Source organism: Corylus avellana, chromosome ca3 (assembly GCF_901000735.1).
Source record: "Corylus avellana chromosome ca3, CavTom2PMs-1.0".
NCBI classification, from domain to species: Eukaryota; Viridiplantae; Streptophyta; class Magnoliopsida; order Fagales; family Betulaceae; genus Corylus; species Corylus avellana.
Window position 1 is genome coordinate 6,021,894 of NC_081543.1, and position 19,746 is coordinate 6,041,639.

The window sequence follows — 19,746 nt, forward strand, 5'->3', positions numbered from 1 at the left end:
CCTTTAATATTTCATCCTTCTCATCTGCATCTTCCGCATGAGCTGCCTTTTTAATGTATGTTAAGAACCCTCTCTATTCTATTATTACATAATTAGTCATTTCCTTACTGGGTTATAATTTATTCTCCTACCAGGATTAGGGTTATTAATCCTATTCCTATTAGGATTATGTTTATTTTATACTCTATTAAAAGGAATGTAAGTGCCTTTAGGCCAAGCATCCAATAACAATTTAAATAAATTGATATAAGCAAATTGTGAATGCTAAACCCCCTCGAAGAGGTCATATCTTTCTTAGGTTTTTTTTTTTTCCTCTGATTTTAGTTGTTAAGAACTACGGTTCTTACCAGTGTACTTGTCTTCTTCGTAAGACATGGCCACCGCATCTGGCCCTGCACGGGAAGCCATATGATCCAATTCTTCTCCTACCTATAGGTCTCATCCGCCGTGGCAATCTCATGCATAGATAAATTGATGAGAAGAAATAAAAAAGCCCTAAATTAGACATACAACAACATGAACAACTGAGAGGTTGATTAAACTGCTTAGGGAAAAAAAAGAAAAAAGAAGTTGATTAAACTGTTTTTGGGGTGGCTGGCTTGGCCACCCCCAAAAACATCTTGGGGTGCCCGACCACCCCATTAATGAGACGGGGGTGGCTCAAAAATGGCTCGGGGGTGGCCGATCCACCCCCTGGTGGGTGGCCGGACCATCCCCAGTTACTTAGGGGTGGTCCAGCACCCCTTATGTTTTTTTTATTTTTTATTTTTTATTTTAATAAGGGTAATTTTGTCTTTTGTTAGCATTGGGGCATATTGTCAATTTTTTGTAATTTGAGGGGCATATTGTCGCAATTGATAGTTTAAGAGGAGATTGTCAATGAGATGATAGTTTGAGGGTGTTAAGTAGACTTTATCTATAATTTAATATGATCTAATTAAATCATTAATCATGTAATTTAATTTATGAAATCATATGATCATATTCATTTTTGTTGAAAACCATATGATCATATTCATAATTTAAGTATTACCATTATATGATCTAACATAAACATATGATCATGAGATTCATGACATTATTATTTTTTTAAAGACGAAATTTGACCACCTGATCTATTATTTTAAAATATCGGATGGTCAAAGATCTGATATTTTTTTTAATGATCGGATGGTCAGATTTTGATCATAACATATAATTTTTTTATTATAAAAGATCCTATTAGATTGGAATAGTGCTAGGGAGCCAAACAGATGAATTTTAAACTAACGTGAAAAATGTTTTTAAATTAAAAAAAAACGCAATTATCTCTCTCTTCTCTGCCAATTACAATCTGATTTTTTATAAATTCATTTGTTTGATTATCTAAAACTACTCATGACAATTTTTTTTTTAGAATGGACAGTAGATGTTAATCTGACCATTGATTTAATTTTTTTAATGATGGGAATTCGGACCGTCAGATCTTCATCACATTAGACGGTTAGATTGAAATATGACAGTTTGATAAAAATATTTATTAACTAATTTTAAGTTGCAAATTCAAACAGTTGTAGGATATGTTATTTTGACTTTTTGAGGTAGACGACTACGTCTGAAGCTTCTTAGTACACCGCGGGAGATGGATTTTTTCAGTGCGTTGGGGTTTTGAGATTTGGGAATTTTGATGATGGGTAGCTCTTCGCCGGAGAAGTGGGTGTATCGTCGTCAGCGGTGCTCGGCGTTAATGATCTCCGGTGGCCGGCCGTAAGTGAGGGGAAAGGGAAGAGGGAAGAGGGAAGGGGAAAGAGAGAGAGTCTTGTCTGAAATTGAGGAAGAGAGAGAGAGAGAGAAGCTTTTTTCATCCCTAATTTCTCCTAAAATTTTAAAACTTTTTTTTTTAAAGGTCCAGACGTGGCACAAGGCCACGTTGGATTGGGCGGACGCTGGGACTACAACTGTCCGCCGTATAGTTATCCCTGAAATAGGACTCCCACTAGTGGAGAAACCAAACACCACCTCTACCCCAATAAAAAACAATCCAACCCTCCCAGCATCGAAGCACCACGCCAGACCCACCGCCGGTATCACAGTGACACCAGAAACAGCCTCACCACGCACGGCTTCTTCGCACAGCGTCACACTATCGCTACCAGACCGCCGCTACCGGATAGAACGCCGCCAGATCGTCACCAGCACCCACCGGAGTAGCGCCGATCTCCCACTGCACACGTCGACGGCAGCCAACATTCAGTCTGAGCAACCCAACCACCACAGGCAGCGCTACAGGTAACGGCTGAGAAATATCCCACTGCCACACACCAGCACCACGCACGGCACTGCAATCCTCCACCGTTACACTACACTGCACATCGAAACCTCCCAAGAAAGCACTGCTCTGATACCAGATGGTAATCAACTAAAATCAGAGAAAATCAAAAGGAAAATAGAGAAATAAAATATATAACCACTTCGAGGGGTCTGTCCTCCACAGATTGCTTATAGCAATTGATTGAAATTGTTATTCGATGAATAGCCTAAAGACACTTGCATTACAAATCCTAGTATTTAGTAACGGCTTTCTGGTTAATTTCACCAACTTTGTGTTTCATTGCTCGGACTATTGAACTTCGAATTTTACTTTCTGTGAATCTGTTTGGTGGTTGCATGGAATAGTTGAAGTAGCTAGAATTTTTTAATTGACGTTTGGTTGCTGAGAAAAATGAGGATAGAGAAAAGAAAATTTACTGATAACCTTTTTTGTGTGCTGGTTTCTGAAATTGACGTGAGATTCACATTCATTACTGCCGTAGCTCAGCTGAAGAGTGAAGGTTTTATTTTTCTCAGGTCCGTATAGAATCAATTTTAATTCAAAATATTTCAGGAAGCAGATAGGACACGAGCAATCAAAACTTTAAGTTTCTTTTACATTTCTGGCCGTTTTCTCGGCAACGAAATTTGATTTTGATGATTTTTGGTACTTTTATTTTGTAACCGTTTTAAAAGCTGGAACCATTGATCTGATTTGGTTGCTTATTCATTGCAGTAGAAATGGGGAGTGAAAATAATTTGAAGACATGGGTATCTGATAAGCTGATGTCGCTGCTGGGATATTCTCAACCCACAGTCGTTCAGTATATTATCGGACTGGGTAAGTACAATTCACCTTTGAAAGCACTTACACGATTGTGGTTAGCACTCTATCTAATGGGGATGTTGCTTTTGTTGCAGCTAAGCAAGCAACGTCACCAGCTGATGTGGAGGGCAAGCTGGTGGAATTTGGTTTGTCTTCATCAAGTGAAACCCGTGCATTTGCTGCAGAAATCTTAAGTAGAGTGCCTCGTAAAGCATCTGGTGAGAATGTGAGTTTTCTTATTTGAGATTTCGGGAATGCACAGACTTACAGGTTTTACAACCAGCTGCTAATTTTTCTTTCCTGTGTTAATTTTTCATTCTTCACACATGCATCTAATATTTGTTGCTCTTCTCACTCTACTTGTTATCTGTAACAGCATTATCAAAAACAAGAGAGGGAAGCTGCTATGTTGGCAAGGAGGCAGAAGACTTATGCAATTTTGGATGCTGATGATGATGAAGACAATGATGTTGGGGGAAATGTTGATCATAGGTCTTCCGTTGCAGATGCTTCTGAAACCAGAAAAGTAGATTCCCATAAAAAACGTTTCAGGAAGAAGATTGAAAGTCAAGAAGATGAAGATGATGAGGTATGTCTATACCTAACTGGTAGGTTTTTTTTTTTTTGTTTCCTTTTGGAAAATACTGAGAATGCTTATCCTAATGACACATTACTCTTGCTTTGCCTTAATGCAATGCTGTAGGTAATTCCACGAGGGGCAGCAGAGAGACAGGTTAAAAGACGAACTTCTGGTGATGAAGATGATGGTTCAGAGGTATTTTGTTATCCTTAAATGTGGATGCTTTTATTTCTACATGTCTTGCCTTTGTTACACTGCAGTTCACTGACAGTAGAAGGCTGAGTTATAATGGAGAATACTTGTTTCATTTTTTTCGGATAATTTATAATGGACAAGACCAACCACGCATATGGGCTTCATCAATTGATTCACTTCTTTAATACTTTTAAGCTTTTAGCTGGTGTTCTCATTTATTGATTTTGTCAGCTTGCTATATAATAGTATAAACCTTTTGGTGCGACTGGATGCTGACATGTTCAACAATATCTGATCTTTAATATGATTTCTTGAATACATACATGGTTTCGTTGATTATACTATTGTGTACCTCATTAAAGTTTGTACCCATGTTTTTCTAAACATCAATTTTATTGAGGAAAAGCATCCTTGTTTCCACTGTCCCAAATTTAAATTATGGCCTGTGTTTCTACTGTTGTGCAGTCAGAAGAAGAAAGGTTGCGTGACCAAAGAGAGAGGGAGCAATTGGAGCTAAATATAAGGGAACGGGATGCAGCAGGGACGCGGAAGGTACACAATTACATCAAAATTTTTAATTTGATCTGTTACTTTTAGCTGTTGTCAAATGATATGCTTGGACCTTTTTGAGTTATGTCTTGTCGGTCCAAAGCATCATGGTTTATGCTACCAATGCATCTGTAAATCATTGATTGATACCCATGTGCATACAAATGCAGCTAAGTGGTAGCTGCATGCCTGAGCTTGCCATCAGAAGCAAATCAATCTGTCTTGTCCATGTAACATAGGATATGACACACAGTCCTTTAAGAAATATAGAATACCTGAAAACTGTGGTTTCTTTTGGACTTCACACATGCGCCATATATTTGGATATGGGCTGGGCCTGGATCAGTTCATATCTGCAGTATGGAAATGGTCCCCAGATTTGGATTTCACAGCACCTGCATGCATGTAGGTACATATAAATTAAACAAAATTTATGCATGTACATATTCATCATACATATGTACATACATGACGCCCGTATAATCTCTTACAAAATGCTTTATTTGTTAATTTTGATGTTACTGATATTGCTTTTTTTGTTTTTGTTTTTTTCTTTCTAATTTCTTAACAGTTAACAGAACCAAAGTTATCACGAAGGGAGGAAGGTATAGCATTTGAGAGCTCTGCATGATTATTAACTTTTCAATCCATAAATAGGTTCATAGTTGCAGACACACATATTTATATGTGTGCATGTGTATTCAATCAAATATTGCAAAGCCCTGGTACGCTCAGTTTGATTTATTTTATTGTATAACAGAAGAGGCAATGAGGAGATCTGATGCTTTGGAGCAAAATGGCCTTGAAACCTTAAGGTTAGTCATTATATGTATCATTTGATTTGGTTCCTGATGTGTGTATTATCATTCCCATTTTACCTTACTTATATTCAGAAGTACTAAAATCCAGTGACGGATCTTATGTATATTCTATCTGTTGCACCATTTGGTATTCCTATTTTATCTGCTTGATAGCAATAAAACTAATCATCTTTTTCTTGCCCCTGGTTCAGAAAAGTTTCAAGACAAGAATATTTGAAGAAAAGAGAACAGAAGAAACTGGAGGAGTTAAGGTATGCTGGATTTATATGTTGCTCTAACTTTAGTTCAGCTGTGTGCTGCAGCTTCTGCTTTTCAATGATTTTCCCACTGGGAACAAAGAAGAAGAATAATGGCAATAGTTATAGGTGAGTTTTCTTAATAATTTCTGATTATTTGGCTCCATGTCAGAGATGATATAGAAGATGAGCAATATCTATTTGATGGCGTGAAGCTTACTGAAGCGGAAAATCGCGAGTTAAGGTAATTTGTCTCTCAATTTTTATTTTTTATTTTTTGGATTAGTAATGTAATTTGTCTCTTACTGCTATGCATATTTTCTGTACTAATCATTTACTTCTGCATATTCTGAGTTTATGAGCTATTCATTTTTTCATTTAACTATTTATCCTTTAAGTAGAATGTCAAACCGGTATGTGTCTGATGCAATTGGTTGGTATATACTTTTTAATTTTTTGAAGAGTATATCTGTGCTGGATGTTGGAACTTTATGATGTGATGTTATATTAACTTGCATGCCCCCCCCCCCCAAAAAAAAAGAAGAAAAGAAATGCACTTGGTACTCTTGTGAAATGGGTTTTGATGTAATAAAGTTTACCTCATCGACTTTGGTTTAGTCTGAAGAAGTTATTCCATAATTTGATAAGCACCTGTTCCACATCTTTTTATTTTCTTCTCCCTGTTATTTTGTAAAAAAGGAAAAATTTACACTGATCATATTATTCAAATAAAATTTCAAATTGTTGGTCTCTGATTCCAGACATTGTCATTGCTTAGTTCTTCTGAGCACTCTCGAATGACTACCATGGTTGAATGCAGAAAGATGGTGAACGACTTGAGGAATTCCCCTTTTTGTTGTAATTTGATACATGTGGTACATTTTGTTGAACCATGTCTTTGACAATTAACTATAATTACCCTGTTTTCTGAGTATCCACGTGAGATAAGCTTTTGTACTTGTACATCTTGTATGCGGAAGAGCTATGTAACTTCATAATTTCAATTGGAGCAAAGTGATAGTTTGAAGCTCAAAATCCCTGTCATTAGGCTCTGAAGCAATGTTTTACCCACATAATTTCTGGAAACTGGGTTGATGAAAAAATTTTGTGGATTTTATATTTCTCTAGGTACAAGAAGGAAATATACGAGCTTGTGAAGAAGCGGTCAGAGGATGCTGACAATACAAGTGAGGTAATCAACAATTCCATTAAGGCATTGTTGGCAGGTCCATTAAATTCATTCATTCTTCAGCTTAATTGTTTATTGTTATGTTAATTGCTTTTGTAGCTACTTATGATAAAACAATTGCTTTTATAGCTACTTTGAATACTAACTGTTAGCAGGTGACATTTTTCCAAATGTTGCAAATAGTTAAAGTAGAGGAATTGTGGATCAATGTCAAACCATAAGTATTTTTCTGCCTCTCATTCACTTCAGGATCTTTTGAAAAGATGATTGTTTGACAATTAGAACCTAGATGACCATAAATAGGACCTAAATGGTTACTCTTTTAGCTCTAGGCATTGCAGAAACTCTGAGCCATTAAATATTGTATTCCCATTCCTGATGTTCCTTATTTGAATATTTCCAGGGAGGTTATTATCCTCAGAACAGAATGGTTCTGAGTAGGCCTTTTAATTTTCTAACTTCCCCCAGTATTGGCAATTTCCTGCTTGATACATTTCTAAAACAAATTGACGGATATTAGGAGCCTGAACAACTTTAGGGTTTTGTGATAAGGGGTACATTTCTATTGCTAGAGAGTCTAGGGAAGGTGTTTGAAAGAGAAAAGCTTTCTAGAAATGCATATTTCCTCTTTTCTCTCTGTTCAGATCATAACCTGTTTGGGCTTAAAATTTGGTCGCATGGCAGGAGGGTTTTTTCGCCTTGTTTCTTGGGAATTGCAGAAAATGATGTAAAATAGGTCTGCAAGTCTTCATCCTTAATCTGAGTATATCTGGGCCCTCCAGATAGTCATTATAATTCCAATGTGGCTACATCAATTTCTTTTTGTTCATCAATGGAATAAACATTATAGAAGGAAAAAGCAAATGCAGTTAATTGCGTCCATGTTATAATTTTTTATTTATTTATTTTTTATATAATTGTTGAGAAAATAAGTGGGCTAATTTTCATGTTCTATACCCATACTTTCATTTATTATTTATAAAGGAGATTACACTTTAAAGATAGACACAGTCTATCATAATTTCTAAACAAGATAGGCTACTAAAAGCGTCAAATAAGATTAAACTACTTACCATCAGTGGTGGTGGTTCAGTGGCCTCAAGGAAATCCCCAAAGTAGTTGGGTGTGTACTAGGGTAAGAGTTCGATTCCCGAAATGAGAATCCTTAATCATATTAATATTAATTGCCTTGAATCCCACCGATGCCCCAAATGGGGCTTGGTTAGGCTATAGTTCAATTGGACTTGAGGGAATACCTGCGGTTCCTTCTGTCCTACCCCCTCTTGTTTGGCTCCTAGCAAGCTGGTGCTACTAGCGGTCATGCCCAGGTAGAATAGCTACAACTGGTTTCCCTCTCTCTTTTTCGAAAAAAAAAAGAAAAAGATTAAACTATTTATTCTAACACTCCCCCCCCAAGTTGGAGAGTACATATCATTTGAGGTGGGAGATGACTCTAAGATCAAATTTTGGAATGACAAGTGGTGTGGAAATCAAGCCCTCAATGAAGCTTTTTCCAGTTTTGTATAGTATAGGTCACGTCAAGGATGCCTCAGTAGCATATTATTTTGGAGGTTTCTAGTGGCTCCATCGATGGAAGGTAAGCTTTTATTAGAGCGGCTCATAATTGGGAGGTGGAAGTCTTTGCTTCGTTCTTCAATTTATTGTATTCCTCTAGAACAGGTCAGGGAGGTGAAGAGAAGCTTTGTTGGGTCCCTTCAAAGAGGGGGTTGTTCGATGTTAGATCGTTCTATAACGTCCTTGTCCCCCATGATGGTACTCCTTTCCCTTGAAAGTGTATCTGGCAAAATAAGGTCCCCCTGAGAGTGGCGTTCTTTGCTTAGTCGGTTGTCTTAGGGAAAATTCTCACCATGGATAACCTTAGAAAGCGGCATGTCATTGTGGTGGACTGGTGTTGTGTGTGTAAGAGATGTGGAGAGTCTGTGGATCATCTTTTTCGACAATGAGATTGCTAGTGCCTTATGGAGTGGTTGATTTGTTTGCTTGTTGGAGAGGGTGGAGTGGCAATCCCTAGAGTACAACAGTGTGGAAGATGATTCTGTCATGTTTTTTTTGGTGTATTTGGAGGGAAAGAAATGATAGGAGTTTTGAAGATTATGAGAGAACGATGGTGGATTTAAAGTTCTTTTTCAATACACTTTCCACTTGGCAGCTGCTTTAGACTTTCCTTGCTTTATTTTCATGATTTTTTTTACCTTTATTTTTTATTTTTTCTTTCTAGTTAGGCGTTCCTCTTCTATACTTCCTATAAACCTGAGTGTGCCTTTTGCGCCTTTTAATGATGTTTCGATTATTTCGTCAACTCATAGAAAGGAAGTGTGTGTTCATTGAAACAAATTATTTATATAAAAAGAAAACTCTGTGAACTGACTTTATCAAAAAGAACAAAAGAGTGGGAAAAAGAAGAGGAAAAGAGGTGTGTCTGTGAGGATATGTGAAGAGGAATTGAGGTGGGGTGGATGAGGGCAAAAAAGACAATTTATTTATTTTCTTTGAAGAAGGCTTTGATACCATGTTGAGAAAATAAGTGGGCTAATTTCATGTTCTATACACACATTTTCATTTATTATTTATAGAGGAGATTGCTCACTTTAAGATAAACACAAAGTTTATCAACAAGATGCATTTTATCATAACTCCTAAGCAAGATAGGCTACTAAAGCAGTCAGATAATGTTGAACTATTTATTCTGACTGAGACTATTTTTTCTGAGTTCAATGTCTCATACCTGGATGGGAGTTTTTTAAAGCTTGCATTCATTTTTAAATCTCTTAGTATTAGATATTTTCCTCCATACTTCTGTTAGTTTTTTTTGATGTTTTGGGAAGTATCAGTTTCTCTTTGTATTTATGATTGTTAGCAAGTCTGTAAACATGAATATATATACATACTAATGCAAGCACATGGCATGTGCCTTTATGCTTGTAAAAGGTCACATTGGTTTATTCTTGAGTTTATTTACAATTACCATGTATTAAGCAAATGATATTGCTGTTCAACCTCAACACCAATCATATATAATAAACTTCTGTAAAAGAACTATAGATTTCACAAGATCATATGGTCATTTATTTCTAATGGTCATTTATTTCTAATGAAGATGTTCTATGTTTTAATATTTTGATTCTCGGTATAGGTTAATACAAAATCCAATGCATAGGCTGAAAAAGAGAGTTGACTGCAGTGGGTAAAAGATGGTTGAATAAGATAAATTTGTTCCATCAAAGATATTTGCCTGATATGTAGGTTACAAGTATACTTTTATGAGGTGTTAGAAAATTACATTTAAATAGTGAGTTTGTTTTTTCTTTTCTTGATATTACCATGATATATATTACTAGTATGCTAAGGTGACCTGCTCCTAGAAGAGTTTTCTAAATATATTATCCTCCTGGTGCAAATGAACTCCATGAAAAATATGAAACAATGAGTGAATGCATTCTGTCGTATCTTCTGCCTATATGTGTTTCTTGTTCTTATTATATGTTGGTGTCATTAACTAATTATGTGCTATACTTCTTCATTCTTTGAGAGTGCAGTACAGGATGCCTGAAGCCTATGATCAGGACGGTGGTGTTAATCAGGAAAAGAGATTTTCCGTGGCTTTGCAGCGTTACAGGTGAGTTTACACTGGAAAGGAAGGAGGCAGAGATGTTTACAATCACCACATACATCGCGCACACACACACACATGCATACTATCCGCATTTCCTCTGGCACAACTGGTATATGAATCTATTTTCTGGAAATACTTCATGCTCTGTCTTGTTAACTTTTTAAAACGTATTGTGCCTTATAGGGATCCAACTGCTGCGGAAAAAATGAATCCTTTTGCAGAACAAGAGGCTTGGGAGGAGCATCAAATTGGTAAGCTGTTGTTGAAATTGCTTTATTTAAATTTATCTTTTAATCAAAATTCTTCTTTGTTCAGTATTCTAATTCTAAAGTCATCATCTTGCAGGGAAGGCAACGTTGAAATATGGTTCAAAAAATAAAAAGCAAATATCTGATGACTATCAGTATGTTTATTCAGTCTCTCCACTCTATTACATCTTTTTGATTAATCTTCTTTACATGTTGGTTGGATTTTTACTGATATCTCAGATTGCTTTTTGATATTTTGTCATAGTTTCCTTCTGTGTTTAAATGAGCATGCATATGATTTGCACCTGTTGTTTCTTTTCATGTTCAGGTTTGTGTTTGAGGATCAGATTGATTTTATCAAAGCATCGGTTATGGATGGTGACAATGTATATCTTTTAACTTCATTTATTATAGCATGACAGTTCCTCTCTGATTTTGTGGTAAAAATTTTATCTGCATCTCACTTTCTTTTTTCACAGATTGTTGATGAAGAGTCCACTGAGTTGCTTGAGAAGTCTATGGCAAAATCAGCTTTGGAGAAGCTTCAGGTTTGCATTCCATAGTCAATTTTATTTTTGCAGGAGGTTTCATATACTTCCCCCTCGAATTATCAGGATTGAAATATACTATTTTAAGCATGTTGCAAGCTTGGGCAATAGATATTATATAGGGAAAGACACAAATGCTTCTGAGGTAAGTTAGAAGGAAGAATATTTAAAATAATGAGACATTCCTGAAGAGACTGAATAGAATATTAATTAAACAAAATATCATTGTGAAAGTTTCAGAAGATTGTGGAAGTTTAATTTACTCTAGTTGCCCAAACAACATGGAAAGACAGCAAAATTCTTGTTTTATGATAAGTTAGAAAGTTTATCACTTAAAAAAAAAGGCACATATATCTTCGAAGTTTCTGAAAATTGAGTGGCATTAATACTATGTCTAGATGTCTGTTGGAGATGTATTTATTTATCTTTGAATGACATTAATGTGAGAAGTTTTTGCTATGCATTTTACTTATGGTTTGTCTTTCTGTTAATTCAGGAGGACAGAAAAACATTACCTATATTTCCTTATCGGGATGAATTGCTCAAAGCTGTTGATGATCACCAGGTTTCTATTTCTCCTGGTTACATCTAGTAATGAATTTTTTCAAACATGTTGCTAATGAACTTTTTTGCACTTATATTTATATTCTGCACTAACTATTGAGAATTTTCATGTTGTATTATGTGTTTGCATAGACACACACAAACCCAAATATGAAATATGTAACCTGGATGTTATTCAAGGTGTAAACTTGTTTCTCATGATGTTGATTCTCTTTTTTTTTGTAGGTTCTTGTCATTGTTGGTGAAACGGGTTCCGGGAAGACTACACAGATACCCCAATATCTTCATGAAGCTGGATATACAAAGCGTGGAAAGGTGTGTTTCTTTTAGGCTTATAACATGTTTGTTATGGCAGATACGAAAGAAAATCCTCTTGTTTTTTCCTCAATACTAATTGCTGTCACCTTCTTGTGAAAGATTTGGATGGATAGTTGGAGGCAATGTTACCAAGCCCATTTTATATGCGCATAAGACACACACATGCATCCCACCCACAGAATATAATTCTATTTCTTATAATATTTGCCAATTTGAACCCCATAAATATCAATGGGAAACAAGATATTTAGTTAGGATTTCTGTAATAAAACGTTCTTGTCCTATGATCTGCAACATCCTGACTTAAATCATAATTACTCCCCCTGGTTGCCTATGCATACTAAATCTAGAAGAATCCTGTGTTCAAGGGAGAAGGTTTGGTTAGTTGAAAATATGGAAGTCAGTTTAGGCTTTAATTGTGATTTTGTCCTTTACAGATTGGATGTACACAGCCACGAAGGGTCGCTGCCATGAGTGTTGCTGCCCGAGTTTCTCAAGAAATGGGTGTCAAACTTGGCCATGAGGTATGCTGCCTTCGATGCTGTACTCTGGTTTGTTTTAGATAGCTTGCCGTTATTCCGTTTTTAGCACTGGTTAGTTTTGTCAATATAATGAATATTTTTGTTACTGTATGTGTGCCTTTTCATTTAATGGAATGTGTGGTACCTCTTTGCACATCTTGATTCTGATATGGGATTGGCTGCTATACGGATGTTTCTGACATAGAGCAACCAGATATGGAAGGATTGGCATTTTATGTCTTGGAAATTTTGCATCTTTTGTATCAATTTATCAAACTTCTTGGGATTGAAATATTACTGTTATTCCCATTTTATGATCTTTTTAGAGATGTTCTTTCTGTTTCTTATTTATGCTAAAATGTTGCAATAGACATTATGGTTGATGTAATCTGATTTCCTTTGTATTTGGATTTTGCAAACTGTATAATTTTCTTCTGTCGAAGGCCAACAGTAATGATTTATTTCATCTGTAGGTTGGCTATTCCATCCGTTTTGAAGATTGCACTTCAGAAAAGACTGTTCTTAAATATATGACAGATGGGATGTTGTTGAGAGAATTCCTTGGTGAGCCAGATCTGGCAAGCTACAGGTGAGATGTTTTTTAGAGTCAGATTTATGGTTTAGTTGGATTTCTTGCGCTGGTTCACTTAGTGTCTGCAAAATTTTCAGTGTGGTGATGGTGGATGAGGCCCACGAAAGAACTCTCTCAACTGATATTCTATTTGGATTAGTCAAGGTAAGCAGAAACCTTTAAATTAAAACAGTTTCTATTTTGTGGTTTTCCTTTTTCAATATAAGTGCATTAGTTGGTGGACCGTGGGGTCATTTTTCATATTATAAGTTAGCATTCCTGCAGTTAGGTGTCTGTGGGTTTGTTAATGTTTTGGTGAATCCAACCTGATTTATCTCCTATTGGTATAATAACCTGGTGGGTTGAAGTTTCAGTTGTTTGATCCCTTTAAATAGTTGATGATGTGTTAAGTGATTTGTGAAACACCTTTTTCTTTTATTTAAACATGATATATAAAAAAATATATATTTTCGTCCTGCCTTATGAGGGAAATAAATTATTGGAGTTTTGAGGACCCTGAATGGACAGTTGAGGAATTAAAGTATTTTTTCTTCAAGACTCTTTACCATTGGACATCTGCCTTTGATTTAAATATTTCTAGCTATCATGTTTTTTTTTTTTTTTTTTCAATCTTTTTTCTTTTTCTAGCTAGGCACATTTTAATAAATTTAATAAATTGTGATTACTTATAAAAACTATATTTATTCATGCCATCTGATGGTTTTAGATTTGGAGACTGCTTTAATATGGAACCCATAAGATCACCCATTCTCATATCAGTAAGATGTACTGGAGGTGTTTTGTTTCATTTGAAATTGTCAAATACCTTTCGATTAGGACTCAATCTGGTATTTATTGTCCTTTTGTTTACATTCTAACTACTTGTGCTCTTGTATATAACAGGATATTTCTCGATTTCGTCCTGACCTTAAGTTGCTCATCTCCAGTGCAACACTTGATGCAGAGAAATTTAGTGATTATTTTGATTCAGCTCCAATCTTTAAGATTCCAGGGAGGCGATATCCTGTTGAAATACACTACACCAAAGCTCCAGAAGCTGATTACTTGGATGCGGCCATAGTTACTGTTCTCCAAATTCATGTGACACAAGAAGCTGGAGATGTATTGGTTTTCTTCACTGGTCAAGAAGAGATTGAAACAGCGGAAGAAATTTTAAAGCACAGGACAAGGGGCCTAGGGACAAAGATTGCTGAGCTGATTATCTGTCCCATATATGCAAACCTACCGACTGAGCTCCAAGCAAAAATATTTGAACCCACTCCTGAAGGAGCACGGAAGGTCGTTCTGGCAACAAATATAGCTGAAACCTCCTTGACTATTGATGGAATCAAATACGTAATTGATCCAGGCTTCTGTAAAATGAAATCCTATAATCCAAGGACTGGGATGGAGTCGTTGCTGGTTGCTCCTATTTCCAAAGCATCAGCTAATCAGAGGGCAGGTCGATCTGGACGAACAGGTCCTGGAAAATGCTTCCGATTATATACTGCCTACAATTATTACAACGATTTGGAAGATAATACAGTGCCAGAAATACAAAGGACGAACCTTGCAAATGTTGTCCTTACACTCAAGAGCCTTGGTATCCATGACTTGTTAAATTTTGATTTTATGGACCCACCGCCATCTGAAGCATTATTAAAAGCCCTGGAACTACTCTTTGCACTGAGTGCATTAAATAAACTAGGTGAGTTGACTAAAGTGGGTAGACGGATGGCAGAGTTCCCCCTTGATCCCATGCTATCTAAAATGATAGTGGCTTCTGATAAGTTCAAGTGCTCCGATGAGATCATTTCCATTGCAGCTATGCTTTCTGTTGGAAACTCAATATTCTACCGTCCTAAGGATAAACAAGTTCATGCCGACAATGCGCGGCTGAATTTTCATACTGGAAATGTTGGGGACCACATTGCATTGCTAAAGGTTCGTTAATAATGGTTTTTTCTTGGTGTTCTTTTGTGCACAGAGCTTATACAGCTCTACATTTTCACTGACATGATAGACATGTTCAGTGATTTGAATTGTATAAGTTTCTTTTGCTTGAGATCTTTGAAATTATAAGACAAATGGATTTCCAGGTGCGGACAGATAGTAATGTTCATTGTAGTGATGTACACAATAAGCTGTTCTGGCTGAATTTTCAGTAGTAATCTAAAGAATAGATTTGTTGTAGTACTGTATTATATTTTATGAGCCTAATAATGAGTTGCCATCTTGGAGTATGGTGATTGACCTATTTGTTATTTTTTTATTCAGGTCTACAGTTCATGGAAGGAGACAAATTACTCAACACAATGGTGTTATGAAAATTATATACAGGTATGGTTTGAACAACAATTCCTTTTTTTGGTTGTATTTATCTTAGTAGTGCTGATATTCATAAAATCTATTGGCTGCATACATGCCACCAGGTGCGAAGGCCTTGAGAAATACAAGCTCCTTTTCTCCCCTACTCTTTTAATGTTGAGCTCAAATTTTAGTTTTGTTATTTATTTTTGTTTGTTTACGATTGATGTGTTTGGTGAAGATTGCAAACTTAGCTCTCTGTTATCTTAGTTTTTGTGGTTATCAATTATAGGATTATGTTGACTGCATACCTTATTCACATTCTTATCCAGGCTTAAATCATAATTAATTGTGTGGTTGTTTTCTTTTGCTCAAGAGTGCTCTTAATGTTCTTCGTAATTTCAATTTCATTGTTTGCAGGTTAGGAGTATGAAGCGTGCAAGGGATGTGCGAGATCAGCTTGAAGGGCTCTTGGAAAGGGTTGAAATTGAACTAACCTCAGAACCCAATGAATTAGACGCTATAAAAAAAGCTATAACATCTGGTACATCTATGGTTACACTTTGCTTGCAATGATTAGGAAGTAAAAATGATTCTCTTTTGTATTCATTGTTGAAATTAATTCTATATTTCTCCTTTCAGGTTTTTTCCCACACTCTGCAAGGCTGCAAAAGAATGGATCTTATCGGACAGTAAAACATCCACAGACTGTTCACATACACCCTAGCTCAGGGCTGTCACAGGTAAGCTATTTGTGCTTCATTAATAATTGATGATGTTTATGGTGGGAGAGCTTATGATTGCCTAGTGTGAAGTGCATTTATGTGGTCAATGAGATGCTTGCATTACATCTATAATTCTGTTAGAAGTATATGCTTATTCTATATAGTCTAATCAGGTGATATATGGTTGGAGGATGTTGATTTAAAAAATTAGATTGTTACAAGGGTTTACAGACATCAGGATAATAAAGGGGAAAAGGTGATTTTTGTTAGAGGTTTCAAATAAGGTTTGTTGTTAGTCTGAAAGTTGGAGTAATTCCAGTTTGGCCTGTTTCTCATTTAAAAATATCGATTATTCTGGATGCAAAATCTGAAGGAAGATGAGATGTAGGAGGGTTGGTAATTACATTCACACGTAGATTTTGATTCTTCTCAATGGTGTTGGTGCTTACAGTGATGTGTAGATGCAGAATGTTATATAATTCATCGAAAAAAAAGAGAATGGTTGTTATACTAATTGTACTATTTTTGTCTTCAACTTTGTAATGAGCTGTTGAACTGCCTTGCCCTTGTTTTCATTCTCCAACTGGGTTTCTGGGCTTCCATATTACAATATAAATTGAAATGTTAAATAAAATGTGTTTTCCATTAGTAGGGGGTTTCTCTTGTATACTTTTTTTTATATTAGACTTGTGCATTTCTGCACTTTCTAATGAGATTTGAATTACTTATCAAAAAGGTCTGTTTTTAAACCTGATGTGATCTCTGGGGTATGACTGGAGTGGACTTGGAGCCAGTTCGCAGTCCGACCAGTCAAGTCCTTTTCATAAAAATGATTTGTATGCTTTAGAGGAAATTCAAGTGATATGATGTTGCACAGTGCTTATGTTCTTTTACATCTTTTTCACCTTTAGGTCCTTCCGAGATGGGTTGTATACCATGAGTTGGTACTCACGACCAAGGAATATATGAGACAGGTAAGTGTTATCCTCCCTCAAACCATTTGATTCAAGTCAGTTTTCCTGTGTGCTGGTTTGATATATTTTTGCTACCATAAGTAAAACTGAGAATTTTGAATTGCAGGTAACAGAACTAAAGCCGGAGTGGTTGGTGGAAATAGCCCCACACTATTACCAGCTTAAGGATGTTGAAGAATGTACTCTCTCTCTCTCTCTCTCTCTCTCTCTGTGTGCATGTATGTGCGCGTGTTTAGATACAAGTCTCCTGCCTGAAGTAGGGATAAGTGCCTCCCCCTTTTAATCTTCAACGCTTCCAATATTGTTGAGGACCTTTGGTTGAATTACTCCACCTTATATTCTGATGTTGTTAAGGATAAAAAGAATAAAATCAGGTTGCCTATGGATGCATGCCGGGTGATTAAATATTGGAATGATTAGATTTTTTCAGACTGTTTGGACCTTCTTGTAGATGTAAAGTAATTCCAATGCCGCATGCCTGTTATTAATAATTGTCATTATTATAATTTCTAATCTCTGTTATGGTGATTTCGTATGGGTGGTGGCTCCTCTTCTGCATTGATAACTTTTTAGTGGATTGAAATTAAATGCAATGACTTACCGAAAAAAGTATTAAACATGGTTTTTATACATTCCATGGAATGTCAAACATGCCCAAAATCTTTCTTTGTAAAAACCACTAGTCTGATGGCTTTTACATGGAAGTTTTCCTTGTAGGTGTAGAACCATCCATATTGATATTAATTATCTGATTTAACCTTGCTTAGCATTTCACCGGATCTAGTTAGCTGTTTGGACGTCATATGACTTTTGTATTATCCTATCTGTCATTGGAAGACAAAACTTATCTATGCTAACTGTTCAAGAAATATAATAGACTTCAAGAACGACACTGACTGGGATTAAGCTATGCACCTTTACTGAATACTAATGTGTAGATGGATCACCTTCATGTGGAGAAGTGATAGTTTCCTGAGTTGTTGAAACTTTATGTGCCTTATTATGCTTGTAAGGCTAAATAATTTGGTAATCATTTAAGATTTTTAACATGCAAACTTCCATCCTATTTTGTTTCTAAAATTGAAATTGAAAATTTGCAACTGGGTTATGGATCAAGTGTGATTTTTTACTGCAGCTACTGACTAGAGAGTACTTGAAACCAAATTAGAACTTTTTAAGAACAGAAAAATAGAAGTAAATAAAATGCACTTTGAAGTTTAAAGAAACAATAATCAGAACTTAATAATAAAGACAAAATTTACCTGGGCACAATGGAGTCCTTTATAATGGCATATATTATTATATTTGTGTGAATGAAGGATAAAATACATTCTTTTCTTTTCCTTTTTTATTGACCTAATCTGCATTTTTCTTTTCAAGTTATTGAGAAAGCAGTAGTATATCTGAATGAAGTTTGCATAATTTTTGTCAAAGCATGTATGTACTTTATGTAAGGCTAGATGAATTGATTCATTGAAGGAAGACTTTTTTACTGGGAAATATCTTTTGTAGCATTGTCGAGACAGGATTGATATCTGGCCATCATTTTGAATGTTGATCTCTACAGTTTTAGGTTGATTTATGGTATTAAATAATTGTACAACTGCTTGATGCATGGTGTTAAAGTTGTGGTTCCTTTTCAATTTTAATGTTCAACAAACATATAGCAAGACAACTTTTCTTATATCATTTAGTTGCCAGAATTGCTAAAATATATTATTTGTGACAGCGGTTACAAAGAAAAAGCCTCGTGGAGAAGGGCGTGCATCGTAGGACTCGGAGCTGGCCACAAGTCTGGGAAAGGAGATTGCATATGCTTTAGCAAAGAAGATGATAACTGTATATACATCTGATGGATTTTTGGGCTAAAGGTGATCACAGACACTTCAATAGAGGAAATGGTGATTTGTAACTACAATTTTGTATATCTAGAATTCCTGCATTTTCTGAAAATGTAGAACTCAGCGGACTTCCCACCCTCTGGTTAGTATCTAACCACTCTCTCATGCATTTGGGTCTGGGGCTTTGTACAATACTCAATTTTTTTATATCATTATATTCTTTACAAAGAAATCCCAGTGTATTGATCCCATGATTTTGCGGTAGAGCTTACTTAACCCAGTGTAGAATTTAGTTAAGAAGAGCTGCTTGTAAGACATTGTGTAATGCTATAATTCAAGATTAATATATCTTATTTCCTAGCTTTATTTTTTGTATCTTGTGTTTGAGGTACTGTTGAAGTGAACTCAGATTTCAGCAGCCTAGGTGTAATTCTGCTCAAGTTTCGACATACGTATGAGAAGACTTATTGATATTGCTATCATATCTGTGTTTTTAGTTCAAGGTGGATTTCATTTCACTCTTGTTAGTGTTGTTTGGGAGTTGATATGTGTTTTGCTGTACATTATTTTGCGTCTTCTTGAAGTCCCATCTTTTGAAGTGACCTTTGAACATGACTCAGCCTAACAATAGTGGACTCTTGTAGTTGGGTCTTTTTTTTCTTTTTTTCTAATTAAAAAGGCGAGAATGGGCGACCAGTGTAATTTTCCCCTTGGGCGTGACCATCGAGGTTCCCATCCGCTGTGAAATGTTCGGTTTGAGCTATAACTACTGTCTGGAAAAACGAGTCCGTTATCATAGCTCTACCAAAG

General features: G+C 35.9%; 1 protein-coding gene across 2 annotated transcripts; it reads left to right on the forward strand.

The window, feature by feature from the left end:
* Positions 1 to 1,904: 1,904 nt before the first annotated feature.
* LOC132176028 (pre-mRNA-splicing factor ATP-dependent RNA helicase DEAH1-like) lies at positions 1,905 to 19,307 on the forward strand. 2 transcript variants are annotated; one of them, XM_059588137.1, is made up of 28 exons: positions 1,905 to 2,268; positions 3,026 to 3,130; positions 3,211 to 3,341; positions 3,492 to 3,704; positions 3,819 to 3,890; positions 4,356 to 4,442; positions 5,011 to 5,044; positions 5,200 to 5,254; positions 5,452 to 5,511; positions 5,669 to 5,740; positions 6,625 to 6,688; positions 10,243 to 10,322; positions 10,503 to 10,570; positions 10,665 to 10,722; positions 10,896 to 10,953; positions 11,047 to 11,115; positions 11,612 to 11,680; positions 11,905 to 11,994; positions 12,435 to 12,521; positions 12,992 to 13,107; positions 13,188 to 13,254; positions 13,993 to 15,033; positions 15,367 to 15,429; positions 15,817 to 15,940; positions 16,039 to 16,139; positions 17,033 to 17,095; positions 17,202 to 17,274; positions 18,825 to 19,307. In XM_059588137.1, exons 2-28 carry the CDS (start codon positions 3,031 to 3,033, stop codon positions 18,866 to 18,868), a joined length of 3,159 nt encoding a protein of 1,052 aa, XP_059444120.1. In that variant the 5' UTR covers positions 1,905 to 2,268; positions 3,026 to 3,030; the 3' UTR covers positions 18,869 to 19,307. The 2 variants fall into 2 exon arrangements, with proteins under 2 accessions (XP_059444120.1, XP_059444121.1); XM_059588138.1 differs by having other exon boundaries at positions 3,029 to 3,130.
* Positions 19,308 to 19,746: the final 439 nt, after the last annotated feature.